This window comes from Thamnophis elegans, chromosome 8 (genome assembly GCF_009769535.1).
Source record: "Thamnophis elegans isolate rThaEle1 chromosome 8, rThaEle1.pri, whole genome shotgun sequence".
In the NCBI taxonomy this organism is placed as follows: Eukaryota; Metazoa; Chordata; class Lepidosauria; order Squamata; family Colubridae; genus Thamnophis; species Thamnophis elegans.
In genome coordinates this window covers 39,001,973-39,019,714 of record NC_045548.1, presented here as the reverse complement: position 1 = coordinate 39,019,714, position 17,742 = coordinate 39,001,973, and the positions used below count along the sequence as shown (strand labels likewise).

Below are 17,742 nucleotides of genomic sequence, written 5' to 3'. Positions count from 1 at the left end.
GTCCCTATTTTTCTACTTGCATTTTTACATGCTTTTGAACTGCTAGGTTATCAGATGCCGGGACAAGTAATGGGAGCTCACTCCGTTACGCGGCAATAGGGATCAAACCGCTGAACTGCCGACCTTTCTGATCGACAAGCTCAGCCACTGAGCCATCGTGTCCCAAAATTATCCTAGATATATCTTAAAATAATTGCAATACTTTCAATTATTATTCAAACATTTAAGATGACATTATCTGATCCTATATGTATTCAGTCAGTTATTATACATTCACTTATTTCAATTGACTGTGGAAGGCTAACAACAGTAACAAAAATCATCAAAAGACATAACTATAAAAAATAACATACACATTCAACAACAAGAAATCAGCATAACCATTATACAAACTTTGGTACCCATCTGGATCTCAAGCTAAAAGGGTATGAAAGGCATATTTACTGAACTTCTATAAGAAAGCAATGCAGGAAGAAGACCCAGAAATTTGCAGTAAGTGACTTAAAGGATGGTTAGTTAGTTAGTCTGTATACTAAGGATTAATCATACTAAAAATTGCATCTGACATAAGGAAAATAAACTCTAATGCAGTTAAATGTTCATGTTTTATTATACTATTGTTAACTACAACTGATTTATTTTTAGAAAAAAAAACAATTTTATTTATATAACATGAAAAAATTAAATGATATATCCAATTACAGTATTCAGGAGCTGTAATATTTTAGCAACTTCTCATCTGTTGGTTTCAAAATCTTCTTTTCTGACATATTTACTATCCAACCTGGAGAAAGTCCAAAAAAAATCTGCCTAGGATCCTTCCGAGTACTCAGCATTTGGAAGAGTTCATCTTTGGTAATATCTGGTAATGTATAACCATATTTTTGGGAAAGTTCTATCCTTGCTTCAGCAACTTTTGAAGGATCAGCCAAGTAGCCTCGGTTTGCAGGATCTGTATAGTAACGGACAAGATCTTCAGGAGGAAGCATTCGCCTTGGAATAGGTTTGCCTCTTTGAAAAAATGGCACTGGCTTGCAAAGAACCTCTATGTATAAAACATGGAATAGAGAGATAAGATATTACTTTAACATTAACAATCCAATTTCTGGAATAATTGTTATTAACACAAAATACAAAATACATTTCCTTACATGTTGTATATTGTACTGTTAAAACAAACATGATCATATTTTTCTGCTCTAATGATACCTGTAGGACAAAGACTAGAAAATTAACATTCAGGTTGAATCTGGTGAAAAGTATCACAGATCCTTTTTCAAAAAAATTATTGTCGCAAAGCTTTTATTTTTAAATAATGACAGATTGATTTATTTAAATAATATTTGGCAAGATTAAAGAATATGAAAATATATTGAAAATTCTTACCCAAACTCCTTGGATCATAGAAAGCTGTAGTAATTACACCACCATTTTTTTCAACAGCAGCTATGGCTAGTTCAGATATCCATTGTACTTCAATGTTTATTTTTGCTGCAAAAGTATCAGCACCCTGTAAGTTTACATAAACTGGAATTAATTACATAACATCACTGTAAAACATCATTCACCCATCTGCCCATTTTAAAACGCAAGTTATCAGCCAGCTATTTCAGGATTAGTGGAGTTCACTTTGTACTGTACTGTCTTTGAAGACAGCCAGGAAATTCAACCTGGTACAAGTTATAGTCGTCTGGATTATAATTGGGATCAGGTTTAAATTTGAAAACAAGCTTTCTGGAGCACTCATCATTGCATTCAGTCATACCGGGCTAAAGAAGAAATAGATTATTTTCATTGGGAGTTTCAATATTTGTTTTTAACTGACTCACAACTCCAGAGACAAGGATTACTCAGTTAGGAAATATTTCTTCACTGTACACAAAGTATAACACATTATTAAATAGTGTGAGAGCAGGAAAAACATTATAGAATTTGTACAGTTTTTGCTTAATAACGGTCACTGGGATTAGAATTTCTGTTGTGATTGTGACTTCCAACTTCCTGCCAGCTTCTACATTGACTTTGCTTGTGGGAAGTTGGCAGGAAAGTTCACAAATGGCAATGACATGATTGTGGGATGGAAATGGTGGGAAATCAAGTCTTGCTGTCAAGCAATCATGTGACTACAACAACTGGAACTTCAAGGACAGTTTTAAGTATCACTCATTTAGTGCCAAAGTTCAGTCACTGAACAAGTGATTGTCAACTGAGGACCACCCATACTTTGTCATATTCTCATGCTTGTACAGTGACATCTCACAAGAAGAGAAACTTTCTTCTGATAACTCATTTTTAGATCATCCTTTGGGGATGATTATATTTCATTTTATGCCTTCCTGGTCTGCTATCCAGATAATTCCTATAAATTACATGGGTATTTCCTAGCAGTAACAGAGCTCTGACAAATATAGCCCTTAGCCTGAAATTGTAGTCCCATCAGTTTGAGATTATGGTCATTTAAAAAAATATTTCTGATTAATTATATGCCATTTTGGTGGTATATGTTTCTAAAACGCTATTAAATAATTGTTTTGAAAATATTCAGATGCATAAAGCTCCTAGACAAAAAACCTAATTATTAACAAAAAACAAAAATACAATGGTTTGAGAATATTATTGAAACTGTTCAATAACTACAAAACTACAGTAAGTTCTTTAAAAAAAAACCATGCTATAGACTTGCCTCTTCCACAAGATGTACACCATAATGTCTTTTGAATGGCTGCATTGTTACACCTCTGGCATTTGTCAGTTGGGTAAGATCTATTGGTTGCATGGGATCAATTCTGCCTAAGTCAATAAGGTATTGCAACTTTCTGAGGCTGATAGGTGGATATTGACGCCGGAGACTATGAAATGAAAAGAAAATAAACATTCATAAAGTAAATCCAATTCAAAGTAATTTAAGAATATTGATAGTATAATACATCAGCACATTGTTCTTGGACAACCATCCTCAATGAAAGATGAAATTGTTTTATCTATGGAATATTCTTCTGCAATCTTACAGATTCACTCAAGCCTATATATCTTTATGTGGCAAGCATGTTTTGCAAAACGAAGACCAGCTTAATACTGTGCACTGACAGAACCCATGCCACTTAACAATTCAGAAATAAAAAGGCAAACATTCTTCTTACAAAGTCTTCTTTCAAATAATTCTCTTTAACAGCCTAGCTATAAATTGCAAATATAAAGATAAAAGGAACTTTAACATAACATTTGACTAATGCAATTAAAACAAGTGTTTTTCTGATGGCCTGAATTATCATGTTCTAGTAAAACTAGTTACTTAATTTCAAGTTGAATACTTAGAATATTGAATACTGAATATAATATTGAATACATTGAATACTCGATATTTTTAGATGTATTTTTTGAACAATATACTTATGTAGAAATTTACAGCTAGACAAGGAAAAATTGTAATGTCCTTCTTATACTGTTGGAATGAAATTTATGGCCCTGATTATTCATTGGATTAAAGATGTGACAATACTAGTAAGTATGGATAAGTAAGACACTCTTAAAGACAAACACATATGAACAATAATATATCATCATCTTTAATTTAAATTGTTGTGACTACACATACATTCCTTCAATTGTATCCCTTGCATGCTATGAAATTATGAGAATTACAGACTTTAAAGGATAATTCTCTCACTTGTGATTATAGGAACAATATTTAAAATGTTATTTAAAATCTAATCACTACAATTTAGATGAATGTACATCAAAATACTCAGAAGGCTCATTTATGTTTTTCATTGTGAAAATCTATCAGTTATTTCAGAAGTCATTTGTAATGAGATCTGACGAAGGATTCCAATTGTAGTGGGAAAGAATAATATAGACTAATTTCACATTCTTACAAAAATGAATAAAGTTATGATAAAATCTTTATCCTACCTGTTACATAGAATACATAGTTTAAATGATATAATACCTTCTACCCCCTATTTTCCCATGACAACTGTTAGTGGGTTGGGCCGAGAGACTAGTCCAAAGTCACCTAGCCAGCTTTTATGTCTAAGATGATAATAAATTATCATTACTGGACACCATTTCGAAAATATGTACATTGACAACATTTCTATCTCTCAATTACATACGGTCATCTTGGATTCATACAAATACCAGTCCTATAGAACAATTCAATGTACATGAAGGCAAAACACCAGCTGAAGAACCAGCAGATATTATTTCACATTTTTGTACATGTAATAAAGGAATAAACTTACTGATGTCCTTCATTGTAGCCATATTTTGGAATAACCAGATAAAATGGTGTTTGGCCACCTTCAAAGCCTAATCGAGGAAGTGACCCAGATTTTGCTTGCCCACCAGTTCTCTTTGGAGGATTATATCTTCCACGACCTTGTACTTTTTTCTTAAAAAGAACCAATATGTTAACATGAATTTCATATTCAAATGTAATTCAGTTCCGGCCTCCTCTTTTACTTCTTTATCCTCATAGGCTATCCCATTCCTTACACCTCTATTCCCATATGAATCTACAAAAACCATTGTCAAATATCTCATTCCTCCACGGTTAGATATTGAAACAACTTTACATTCTGCACTATTTTCTCCAGAGCAACTGAGGGCAGGACAAGAAGCAATGCAACCTAGAACTAAGGAGGAATTTCCTGACAGCTAGAGCAATTAATCATAACTTGCCTCCAGAAGTTGTGGGTCATCCAATACTGGACTTTTTCAAGAAGAGATTGGGCAACCATTTGTCTCAAATGGTATAGGGCCGTGATGGCGAACCTATGGCATGCGTGCCACAGGTGGCACATGGAGCCATTTATCAGGGCACACGAGGCTTGCCCTGTTAGCTGGAAGTTCACTTCTGCCTTCTTTTGAGCCCATTTTTCACCCACCAGAGCTTCCCTGAAGTCTCCGGAGTGCAAAAAACCACCCTTTGGTTCCACTTCCGGTTTGCTCATAGTGTCGTTTTTACCCTTCAGAGAAGCCTCACAAGGGCTCCTGAACACTCCGGAGGGTAAAATCAGCCCTGCGAACTTCCGTTTTGCCTGCAGGGCTGGTTTTTCGCGCTCCAGAGGCTTCAGGGAAGCTCCTGAAGCTTCCACAGGGTCTCCGGGAGGGGGCAGGGAGGCTGTTTTCACCCTCCCCGGGGCCTTTCTAGGAGCCTGGGGAGGGGGGGGGGAAGTGCCAAAAGCAGGGGGGAGGAGCACTGGTCGCACATGCATGCACGCAGAGGGGCGAAACATGTGCATGTTTGGCACGCCTGTGCACGACCCCCCCTGCACTCCCCCCCCCAGCTTTTGGCACACAAGCCAAAAAAGGTTCGCCATCACTGGTATAGTGTTTCCTGCCTGAGCAGGCAGTTGGACTAGAAGACCTCCAAGATCCCTTCCCAAATTCTATTCTTATTCTATTCGCCAATCGAACATATTTTTAAAAGGATTAGAGAAAACATTTAAGTGAAAGAAAATCGTAGGACATTAATATAGGATAAGTGAATGCAGGAGAAAGGTAAAAACTACCAGCAAAAACTACAGAAAGAGCAAAGCGGGGGGGGGGGAATCGCTGGGGTTGGCTTAACGTGGCAAAGGACGCCTGGCTTTTCCTTCGTTTTCGCTAAAACTAAGCCAAAGCGGCCTATATTGTTGCAGCAGCCGCAGTCCAGCGGAGAGCGAGAAGCCCTTCAACTCACCTTTCGCCGGGATCCAGGGTTAGGCCGTAGGTTGGCGAGACTGACCCTAGGCAGGCTCTGCAACAGCCCCAAGGCTTTCATCCTGTTCCCCCCGCCAGGTGCCCGCGAAGCAGCCATCGCCTTCGCACAATTAATCACCAGGAGAACCGTCGCCCTGCAGGAAAAGGGCAAGCTCGCACGCGACCTCTTGCGCAGGCGCATGGAGACAGAGAGCAACGAAAAATACGGAGTCTCCCCTCACAGTTTGCTTAAGGGTATGCGTTTCATCACGCGAAAACTACTTCAGAGGCAACCGTTGTCAGGAAGTCGCAGCGATACGGGCTGAGTAATATTGTAACGCAGGACGCGGACATTTTCTGAGGTTTTTTTTCCCTGTGGGATTCTTTTAATCTGATTTTGATAAAACTATAATGTACCGACTGGGGTAGTGAAGATGCAAAGGGCTGTGTGAAAATCAGTGCTTTTAAACCACTTGTGCATCTGAATGCATAGTGATTCCATGGCTTGTTTTTGATAACATGCACTTTTTTTATTGCGCTGTCTGGAGAACTGTCTTGGAAAAGGTTGTCAATTAAAATACGGCACTGGATTCTCAAAAAGTGTTTAAGCTTCACTATTAAAATGAAGATTACATGTCAGAACTGGTGCACGCTGACTACACCTACCCCGTCTTTCCGTATATCGACTGGTGGGTTTAAAACGAAACCTACATTTCCAATACAAATATTAAAAATGAACGCGCAGCGTTTTTATAGCACTCGCAAAATCTGAGGCTGATTTTGTTCTACTCGGCAGGACAGGCTGTTTGTTGCCTAATGCCACACAGCCGCAATAACATTGACAAAAGTTTCTCTTTTGAACAGCTGCCGCATTTCCTTACAGATCGCTCCAATATATATTTTTTCCTCCGCAAAAGATATTTAATGGGCAGAGTAACACCTCAAGAAAGAAGCCATTTCTAATTCTCAGCCCAACTCACCTCTAAGAGTGGTGGAAAAAGGAGGAAAGATTGTCTCTTTGGAAAGATAAACAGGAGGAAGAGAATTTTCGATTGTCTCTATTTATTTATTTTAAAAAACATGCTCTTTAAAGACGGAAAACATGACAGCCCCCCTACCCCTTGATGAAGTCCAACTGTCAAAAGGAATAGCCATTTATTATTTATTTATTTATTATTAGTTTGTCAAATATGTACAAGATAGCAGGTATAAATATAAACATGGATATAAACGAAAGAAATGAATACAAATAGATGGGACAGTAGGACAGGGACGTTAGGCACGCTGCTGCACTTATGCACGCCCCCAATTCTATGGTGAGGAATGATGGGAGCCTTTGGAAGAGCGCATGTTGTCAATCTTCATATCAGCTAAAATAAAGCACGGTATCAAAACCAAAAAAGAAAGAAAAATTCCGTTAATTTCCCCTCGAAAATACTTCTTTTCTAAAATTCTTCCCGGCTTCAGCTCCAATGAAGCCCCAGGGGAAGCCACGTGACCCGAACTGGGAGCTCCCAGAATCCCTTGCGTTGGCCGGCCTTTACGGGGGTCCGCAGGGGCTTGAAAGTCTGAAATCTCCGGTAAAGAGCCGCCGCCTACGCCGAGTAGGCCACCAGAGCGCACGCGCGGGGAGCCTAAGGCGAACCGGGCCGGCGCTCAAGCGTTCCTTTTCTTTCCCGCCCCCGTTTCAACGGCCGCCTCCGCGCTCTCTCAACTGAGCAGGAGGGAGCGGGAGCCCGCTCACTCCCCTCCCAACCCTTCCCAGGGAAGGGAGGCGGGCCTGCTGAGTCTTCTCTGTCTCCCTGGTTCCAATCGGGTTCCTGTGCGTCCCGTTTTCCCCACCTTCCTCCAGCCCGCCCGCCCGCCCCGTCAGTGACTGACTGGCCGACGTGAGAGGAGAGCCCAGTGTATGTGCGGCAACACCATGTCTGCTCCGCTCCCAGCCATTGTCCCGGCCGCCAAGAAGGCCACCGCCGCGGTGAGTGAATAACGGACATTCCTGACGGTTCTTATCTCCGGGGTCCAAGAAGGCGCGATGGGATAGGAGCTGGCTGGGGCAAAGGGAGGAAGGGTCGATTCAGGTTGAGCGAGGCTTCCTGCAGCGGGCCTTGCTTTTGAGTAACGCACATCGACTCACCCATGCAGATCTTTTCTGACCGGACAGGCGACTTAGCCGCCTCTGCCATTGACTTGGCTCTGACGCGGCGCTCTCTTATTTCCTGGAAAATACCGTATTGCCCCAGAACGCCTGAGCTTTTCTGATGGTCTTGACCAGGGGTTCCCAACTTGGCAACTTTAAGACTTGTGCACTTCAACTCCCAGAATTCTCCAGCCAGCTTCTTCATAGCTAGCTGGAGAATTCTGGGAGTTGAAGTCCACAAGTCTTAAAGTTGCCAAGTTTGAAGACCTCTAGTCTTGACCGTTTGCTTGCGATCTGGGAGGTTTTTGGTCCAATAGCAGGAATACAAGATTAATAAATCTGATACTTACATTTTCAAGTACAGTTTTTAAAATTTGACAATATCCACCGTGCTCTCACTTCCTAGGTCTTCATAGGTGCTTAGAAATTTAATTAGGACAGTTCCTTCCAACTTTTTAAAACTTTATGAGGAAGTTTCAAACTCTATGTGAAAAACATGTTTTATAGTATTCTGTTGTAAGTTTTTAAGAGGTGTAGATAGTATTTTTAAAAAGGAAAAAATTAAAAATGTCAGGTCCATGACACAACATTGTTGAAAAGATGCTGCATAGGGAAACAACACATTTATATTTTAAGCTAAAAAATAACCACTTTTTCACCATTTTAATTGGCCTTTCCAAAGTAGCTTGGTGTGAATTCTTGCATCAAAATAACTGAACTGAATTGAATTAGCGAGAATTGTGTTAATGTCAGCTACCATTCAAGAGTGTCCGGAAGAAATAGCCTTAAAAGCATTGTGCATGTAATTGCTGAAAATAATTTTAAGTGCTAAGTTGTGAAATTTGTGAAAAACATTTTTATGGGATTCTGTTGCACAGAATATTTCTCAGCTTTTTTCTATTAATAATACTGATGGATCATTATGATTTTAGACAATAGTTTGATATCTTTGGATGCCCAAAATTTAATTTTAAATGAACACTTGATGACTACATTTACTGATGATACAAACTGTTTAAAGTTGTAAAATAAAAAGAGAGATCCAGTTTCAGTACAGCTATTAAGTTCAGTGTAAAAAGGTATAAATTATATACATTGACAGAAAAAGTCTGAACTGTGTTAATGAAATCTGAATCTGCCCCTGACCAAAAAGTGATCTTTGAGTTATCATGGACATGAAGATGTCAACCCACTTACAATATTTTAAGAAAAAGGATAAAAATCATATCTACATACTTACCTGAGCTATTTTCTTATGGGTAAGCAGATGTAGCAAATAAGTAAAAAATAGCATAGCAAAGAAATAAGGGCACCAGGTAAGCAAAGAAAATATAATCAAATGTAGTTTACATCAGTACTATTCACTGTAACATTTCATACCTACTTTTGATATCACACTATGGACCGATTCTGTGTTTTGAAGACTTCATTAATTTCATATAACTGCAGTTTTCTTAGTCTTCCAGTTCCTTTCAACCCATTCACTTTTCATATATATTTTTTGTAATTCAGTTCTAAATCTTTCTATATGACTAAATCATAATTTATCTTGAACTGAACACTCTTTTATACTCTACCTTCTGTCAACACTAATAATAAAACACTATGAACAGTTTCATGATTCAATTAATTCATTGCAATCTGTTGTGCTTAAATCAAAATGTTTGGTTCGAGTATGGAACAAAATGGGTTTGTTTTCTGGTCCATGTCGACTGAAATGTAGGTGTTCTGAGTAGGTGTTTTATGGAAGAGTGAGAAAAATCAAGGATATTAGTGGTTGAGAGAGGCAGCAGAGGGATAGAAGAGAAGGTTCTGGGAAGATTATGGGGGTAAACCCAACTGGTATGCTATGCAGTGGAAGGTAATGATTGGCATTTGAAGGATGTCAGGTAAAGAAAAGAAGAGAAAATGTTGGAAATATTGTGGGTGGAAAGGTTGGTGAAATATGATGTGTTGAGATATTGGTGACAGATAAAGGTAGGAATCAGGTTGAGATTTCTTCGAACTCTATCTGATTTAGAAAGATTCCACAGAAACGTCTGAAACTTGCTTATATTTATATTATAAAATATATTATTACTATATCATGAAATATATATTTTCTGCACATTTCTATTCATTTACTCTTGGTACTCTTCTTTACCTATCTTACCCTGTTAGGACTCAAAGATATGCATGGCAACTAAATATGGAGAGATTCGGGATCAACAGAAGGAGATATCTTTTCACATAGCATATAGCTAAATTATAAACTATGGATTTTGTGGCAGCACTTAGGGCTAGGTAGCTAAGTTTGCGGGATTTGAAAGAGCACTGATTATAAATGGAACTACTTTGAGGAACCAACTCTCTTTAATCCCATCTCCCCATTTTGTTGGGTCCAGAAGGAAGGGAATGGTCCTATTCTGTCTACTGGACAGTATTGAATGGTGGAGCCCAGGAACACAGTCTTTTCTGTCCTATTCTCACTCATGTGAGATCAGGAACATCATTTCCCTGGAGATCAGATTGACCCTCAATCCTACCGGCTATCCTCAACCCTACCTTAAAAACATGACTTTGTCAACAAGCATGGCGGCCTCAGAAGTACACATAGGCCTTGGTTTATGATCACAGTAGGAACCAGAATTTCCATTGCTAAGTGATATCATAAAGATGTCACATGACCACACTAATGACAGCAATTCTATTCCCCTGTTGCCATTGTTAATCGAGAATTGCAGGTTGTTAAGCAAGTACCCATCCAATTCAAGCTATTTCAGGCTTGGTCCCTCCCATCTTCCCCAGGTCTTGTGAAAAAAAAAACCCCTGGGCAACTTGGGGAAGAAAGTCTTGTACAGCCATGAACTCATGAAAAATCAGACTGGGTAGTCAGCAATGGAAGCAAGAAGAGAGTGAAAGTCAATTAGGTGACGGGCTGAAGCATATAGAAGGGCATGGGGGGAATAAGTGGGGGGGCAGTTGAAGTCCATCTGCGGTTGTAAGTGAATGCTGGCTGCCAAGGTTCAAAATTTGATCATGTGACCACTGCTGTAACTTCAAACTTGCTCAATTCAAGAAAGATTGTTAATCCTGCCAATAATCCCTGACTATTCTGTATTCATCCATGGAAGAAAGAATAAATAATAACTTATTTTCTACTTAAGATCTAGCATTATAGATTATAGTGGATTAAAAATAAAAAAGTTCAAAACCTAAATTAAGAACATTGAATAGATTAATAATGCTAAGCACAGTTGTCAGTAAAGAATAGATTAAATTGCTGTTCATTAAATGCCAAAGATAGGATACTGGTAATACAAATTATTCATTTTCTATCACTGAAAATCTTATATATTTCTCTCTTTTTGTTAACACAGACCATATATAGATATATAGCAGTTATAAGTAATATGTCAGAAGAGTGCACTTGGTAATGCTACCAAAATTATGTTCTTTTAATAGATTTGTCGTATTTAAATGGACACTTTGTATTTAGCAGTGTCTATTGCAGTTAGATTTTTAAAATAAGCAAGAACAGAACAATGTTGAAGAGCTAACTTTCCAGCATGTAGTAACGCTGTTCATATACTCTTTAATTCTAGGTCATATTTCTCCATGGATTAGGAGATACTGGGTAAGTAAAATGGCTTTTTAAATAAACTACCTGTACCTTTGAAATATCTTTTATTATTTGCAATTTGCAAAGAAAAAATGTAGTGTTCATTAATTGCAATGCTATGCTTAAGTTAATGTTTACATTTCATTTTATAGATACCTGTGTGATCAGTAAGAGTTGAAACTGACTTAATGGTACCAGTATTAGTTGGAAACTGGACATTGGAAGATGTTAGTGCATATTTCTTTATTTAATTCTTAAAAATTCAGTTAATGAAAGAACATCAATTATATAAATAGTCCTTTATAGTTATTTTGATAAAATTCAATATATGCAGATTGTTATTTGACTTAAAATTGCCACAATTAAGTCAAAACAAGAATATGATTTTTCATACAAAACTTTCTATAAATCTTTCATATGATCTTGAGTGCAGTTTCATATTATCCTGGCCATGTGCGAAGTGGGATGGCAGGCCAGCCTTCTCGGCTCCGGCCTGGGTGAGTGAAAAAACATCAAGAAAACTAGTAAACTAGTTCAGAGATCATGCGGGAAGGGGTCCTACCGGTGGAGCGAAATCTAGTGGACCCGACCAGTTGCCTATCTGGGGGGGGTCGCCGCTATTGGGCGGCTCCCAGTCCATGCGGCCGCTCATAACAATTTTTACAGCGTTCGGTGGCGAAAAGGGCGGTGCCGCGCTGAAGGCTTTTCACAGTCCTAGCCCGTTTCTCCTTCTGACCGGGAGGGGCCCTGGAGTATTGTTGGAGTGTTACTGCTGGCAGAGAGGAGGTGGATGGTGTAGAACGGCGCTGGACGAGATCGGGCAGTTGGTTTGTCTGCTGCTGCCGCGGCCTCCCTAGGCGCCCCCCCCTCCCTCTGTTTCCATCGGTTTGCAACACGTGGTGTCCCCGGTGTCTTTAACATCTTCCTTGACATCTTTTTTGACATCTTCTGCTCTTGTTTCTGTGACCCTCGGTCTATATCAGACTGTTCCAGAGGGGGTGCTCGGCCTGGCATGGCGCCAGATGAGATCAGGCAGCTGGCTATGTTACCGTTGCCGTGGCCTTCCCCCCCGCCCCCATTCCACTGGACTTGGCCTTCCCTACGGTGCGGCCTCTCCCCTGTCTTCCTTCATGATTACGGGGTCTTCTTTCTTATCACCGGGCTCTCCCTGCTCACAGCTGCTGGACTTTGGATTTACTTTTGGACCTATGACCTGGACTTTGGACTTACGACCTGCCTTATTTGGTGTGACCACTGCCGCCTGTTGATGCTCAGGGAGGTCACTTCGGACTTTTTGGACCCCCTGCCATACCATCCTATTATACAGGAAAGAGAGAAGACGAACTGTCCCCCTCCATATCACTGTTAATTTCCACCTATCTGAACTTTTTTACGAACCCGCCTATAACGTCGCACAACATCAACAGCTGCGCAAACTTTGTATGTGGAGTGTATGTGGTATGTATGTGATTGAGTGATCCCATGCTTTTTAATCTAACGTAATTCATTCTATTTTAGTGTATTTTATTGTATTACTGTATATTTTTAATATTAGTGGGGTATGCATGTGGAGAATGCCTGGCCGATATGTATGAGGGGATTGAGAGTGCGGCCTGGAGCTCCCTCCACTGAGTGCAGAAGCAGAAGTGGATGGGGGCCCAGATCCGTCTCTTGTCCCAGAGTGTCTGGTACGAATGGCCTGCCGGGGAGAATGGGGGCCGTGGGAGGGGAGGAGGGTTCTACGGGGATGGGGCCAGGCCGGAACATCCCGGTTATGTTTGGGAGAGGCAGGTATGACGGGAGTTACAGGGCTAGCCATTGCCGGGGAAGGAGGGTTCGCTACGTCACAGCGATCCCTCCTTCCGGCCCTGATAGCTCAACTCAAGGACCAGGTGGCAAGAGATGTCAGGGCCCTGGTCTCAGGCTGCTGTTGCTAAATGCCAGGTCTGTGATTTATAAAGCTCCCCTTGTCCAGGACTTAATATTAGACGAGGGGGCAGACCTAGCATGTATTACTGAAACCTGGCTGGGCCACGAGGGAGGAGTCCCCCTCTCAGAAATGTGCCCAGAAGGGTTTCAGGTGCTTCACCAACCATGACACCAGTTAAGGGGTGGGGGAGTGGCAGCCATCATCCGAGAGTCATTAGTCCCTCATAGGATCCCTGCTCTGGAGACTGTCGGGTGTGAGTCCCTTCTGGTGAAGTTGGACCTAGGGGGTCAAGTGGGCTTGTTTCTAATGTACCTACCTCCCAGCTGCACTACAACAGCCCTGCCTGTGCTCCTTGAGTCAGTAGCCGGACTGGCGGTTGAGTTCCCCAGACTGATAGTACTGGGGGATTTCAACCTGCCATCTCTCGGCGAATGCTCGGATGGAGCACAGGAGTTCTTGGCTTCCATGACAACCCTGGACTTGACCCAGGTAATTCAGGGTCCGACTCATACAGCGGGTCACACGCTTGACCTCGTGTTTCTCTCGGGGCAGTGGAGACGTGATCTGGAATTGAAGGGCATAGAGATCTCGCCCTTGTCATGGTCAGATCACTTCCTACTAAGGCTTGATTTTTTGAAACTACTCCCCCACTGCAGGGAGGGGGAGCCAATTAAGTGGTTCTGCCCCAGGCGCCTGATGGACACTTTGGCGCTTGGAGAGATACCTGACTCCCTTGCCCACAATCCGGCAGAGTCCTTGGTCACTGCTTGGAATACAGCGGCGGCTGAGGCACCGGATTGCGCCTTTGCGGCCTCTCCGCGGAAGTGGATCCAGGAGGGCTCCTTGGTTCGCCGAGGAACTCTGGGAGATGAAGCGCCAAAAGAGACGTCTAGAGCAACGTTGAAGGGCTAGTAACTCCGAATCTGACCGAACACAACTAAGAGCCTTTATTAGGACTTATTTAGTGGCGATATGGGCAGCAAAATGTGCTCATTTTTCCACTCTTATTGCATCCGCAGAATCTCGCCCGGCCGCCCTGTTTAGGATAACGCGCTCCCTCCTGAAAGAGAGGGATGCAGAAGAACCCTTACAGGGAAGAGCTGAGGAATTTGTTCAGTTTCTGTCGGACAAAGTCGCTCGGATTCAGACGGACCTGGACTCCACTTGGACAGTAGCAGTGGAGATGCCAGGGGAGGGCCTTGATCGGATTTTGTGGAGTGAGTTCCAGCTTGTCGCTCCTGAGGAAGTGGACAAGGCCATGGGAGCGATGAGTGCCTCCACCTGCTTATTGGACCCGTGTCCCTCCTGGCTGGTCTCGACCAGCAGGGAGGCAACACGAGGCTGGCTCCAGAGGATTGTTAACACCTCTCTACAGGAGGGATCTTTGCCGCACCCTCTGAAGGATGCGGTGGTGAGACCCCTCCTTAAGAAGCCTTCTCTGGACCCAGCTATCCTTAACAACTACCGTCCAGTCTCCAACCTCCCTTTTGTAGGGAAGGTAGTTGAGAAGGTGGTGGCCTTTCAACTCCAATGGACCTTGGATGAAGCAGACTATCTAGATCCCTTTCAGTCGGGTTCCAGGCCTGGTTACTGCACCGAAACTGCTTTAGTCGCGCTGATTGATGATCTCTTGCGGACCAGGGATAGAGGACATTCCTCTATCCTGGTGCTTCTTGACCTCTCAGCGGCCTTCGATACCATCGACCATGGTATCCATATGCGACGGTTGCAGGAGGTGGGAGTGGGAGGCACCATCCTACGGTGGTTCTCCTACCTCTCGGACAGGTCGCAGTCGGTGTTGGTTGGAGGACAGAGGTTGACCCCTAGGCCCCTTAAATATGGGGTGCCGCAGGGCTCGGTCCTGTCCCCCCTCCTATTTAATATCTACATGAATCCTCTGGGTGAGATCATACGCCGGTACGGCATTAAATACCATCAATACTCGGACGATACTCAATTGTATCTGTCCGCCCCGTGCCAACTCAGCGAAATGGTGGATGTGCCAGTGCCTGGAGGCTGTCAGGGTCTGGATGGGAGCGAACAAGCTTGCACTCAATCCAGACAAGATCGAGTGGCTATTGATGTTGCCTCCCAAGGATAGTCCAGATATCCCATCCCTTAGCCTGGGGAGTGAAATCCTACACCCCTCAGAGAGGGTCCGCAACTTGGGTGTCCTCCTGGATTCGCAGCTGACGTTAGAACACCATCTGTCGGCTGTGACCAGGGGGGCTTTTGCCCAGGTTCACCTGTTGCACCAGTTGTGGCCCTACCTGGACCAGGAGGCACTTCGAATGGTCTCTCATGCCCTCGTCACCTCAAGGCTTGATTACTGTAATGCACTCTACATGGGGCTGCCCCTGAAAAGTGTTCGGAGTTGGTCCAGAACGCAGCCGCACGAGCGATATCGGGTGTACCTAGATTCACCCATGTTACACCTATCCTCCGCAAGCTGCACTGGCTTCCTATTGGTCTCCGAATGCGCTTCAAGGTGCTGGTCATCACCTTTAAAGCCCTACATGGCCTAGGATCTGGATATCTGAGAGACCGCCTCCTGCCACATATCTCCCAACGGCCGATAAGATCTCACAGGCTGGGCCTTCTCCGGGTGCCGCCGACTGGACAATGCCGGCTGGCGGCCCCTTGGGGGAGGGCCTTCTCTGTAGCTGCTCTGACCCTGTGGAATGATCTACCCGTTGAGATCCGGACCCTTCCCACTCTCTCGGCTTTCCGAAAAGCTACTAAAACCTGGCTATTCCAGCAGGCCTGGGGCTGTTGACTTCATGAACGAGGTCCAGCCCCCCCCCCCAGATTGAGTGTATGGTGTGTTGTTTTTAAATTGTTTCTCTTTTTCTATTTTTAACACTTTATTTTAATCTTGTTTTGTAAGCCGCCCGGAGTCCTACGGGATTGGGCGGCATATAAATTTATTAAAAGTTAAAAGTTAAAGTCATATGCATATATTCAGAAATAAGTCCTGATGTTGTCAGTGAGGTTTAGCATTTAGTAAGCCTGTTAGGAGGTGCAGATGTAATATATTGTACTCTTAATTATTAAGTGAAAAGTTCCTTGTAGTTAGGATATGAATGTTGAAAAGAAAAGTACCTCAATTTTAATGCCTTTTTCATTGGAATTAAAATTGTTTCCATTTTATTAATGGAACCACTAGCATTTGAAGGAAACATTACGAAATGCTATATGCTGAAATGTTTTCCTCTTTATGGACTAAAACAAAATTTGAAAATAACTGCATATTTTATATTGGTTAGTTGTCTAAAAAAGTATAGCATAAACAGGTAAAATATTATACACTGTAAAATCTTACAGTGTATAATCTTATATGTGTGTGTGTATGCGTGGATTAAGCTTCTCTATGAGCTAGACAGTAATGTTTTTGCATGTCAGTAAGGTTCACATATTAAATGTGTGCTCAACTCTCCATCCTGTCCCTATCATCAGTTAGTTCCAGTGATAGCAGGGATAAAATCTGCACCATCAGTTTTATTACCGGAGTATTTGAAGACTGGTAAAAAAGCCAACCCAAATGCAAGATATCAGACTATACCAAACAATACTGGAGGGAAAAAAATAGTCCCAGGGTTAGAAATTATGGAAAATTAAATGTCTTGTTCTAATTTCATAACTTTTAATTATTTTGCTTAGTAAATTTAATCTATGACAGTCAGAATATCTCAGTGAGCTTAAATGTTCTTGAAAAAGTAGGGTTGGAATTGGTTAGGTTAAATAGGAGATTACCAGAAAATCCCATAGCTGTAGATTAGGTTGGGAAGACTAGATTAGAAAGTTGTAAGCATCCCAGGGAAGAAGGCGGGGCTTAGCAGTGAGAAGACGGATTTTCAGGCTATTCCTGAAATTCCCCTATTCCGAAGGAAATTGGACGGTTCATTTCGGACCCAAGCTGTCCCGGAGAGACAGTGAAAGGTAGGAGGAGATCCAGTGACCCCAGAGACGTTCGCAAAGTCCCTGGGGGCTTGGAATTTAACCTCCTTTGCCAGTGACTTCTGGATTAGCTGAAGCTAACCGAAACTGCAGGTTGCCCCTAAGAATGGCGTGAGTGTTTCCAGCTGGTAAGGTGATTTTATTACTCAAAGAGAGACGGTCCGCATAAAAATTTAAGCTAATCGAAACCAAAGAACAGAAGAATCTAGCGGTGACTTCGATCTCTTTATTGGTTTATGGACGGTGGTTACTCTATTTTTTAAATGTTTTAAATGCTACTTACATGGACAAAGGAAAGATTACTCCAACATCTCCTCTGACTCTCTGTAAGTGGGCTGTAAACTAATTTACTATAATTTGGCTCCCTACAACTTGACACTTATTGCTTGGCTGGATTGGTCTAAGATCAGATAAGATTGTACAGCTCCC

At 41.9% G+C, this 17,742-nt stretch overlaps 2 protein-coding genes across 2 annotated transcripts in view; one reads left to right on the top strand and one right to left on the bottom strand.

Annotated features, from left to right (window-relative positions):
- Positions 1 to 586: 586 nt before the first annotated feature.
- MRPL15 (mitochondrial ribosomal protein L15) lies at positions 587 to 5,891 on the bottom strand. Its single transcript, XM_032223396.1, has 5 exons — positions 5,687 to 5,891; positions 4,245 to 4,393; positions 2,684 to 2,849; positions 1,387 to 1,510; positions 587 to 1,045 (listed from the first exon to the last, which is right to left on the bottom strand). The coding sequence occupies exons 1-5, from the start codon at positions 5,885 to 5,887 to the stop codon at positions 708 to 710; spliced, it is 978 nt and encodes a 325-aa protein (XP_032079287.1). The 5' UTR covers positions 5,888 to 5,891; the 3' UTR covers positions 587 to 707.
- A 1,344-nt stretch (positions 5,892 to 7,235) lies between these two features.
- Positions 7,236 to 17,742, top strand: part of LYPLA1 (lysophospholipase 1) — a 29,700-nt gene continuing 19,193 nt past the window's right edge. Inside the window, exons 1-2 of the mRNA XM_032222753.1 lie at positions 7,236 to 7,663; positions 11,410 to 11,441. Coding sequence (XP_032078644.1) covers positions 7,595 to 7,663; positions 11,410 to 11,441 — 101 coding nt within the window. The 5' untranslated portion in view covers positions 7,236 to 7,594. The remainder of the gene's footprint in view (positions 7,664 to 11,409; positions 11,442 to 17,742) is intronic.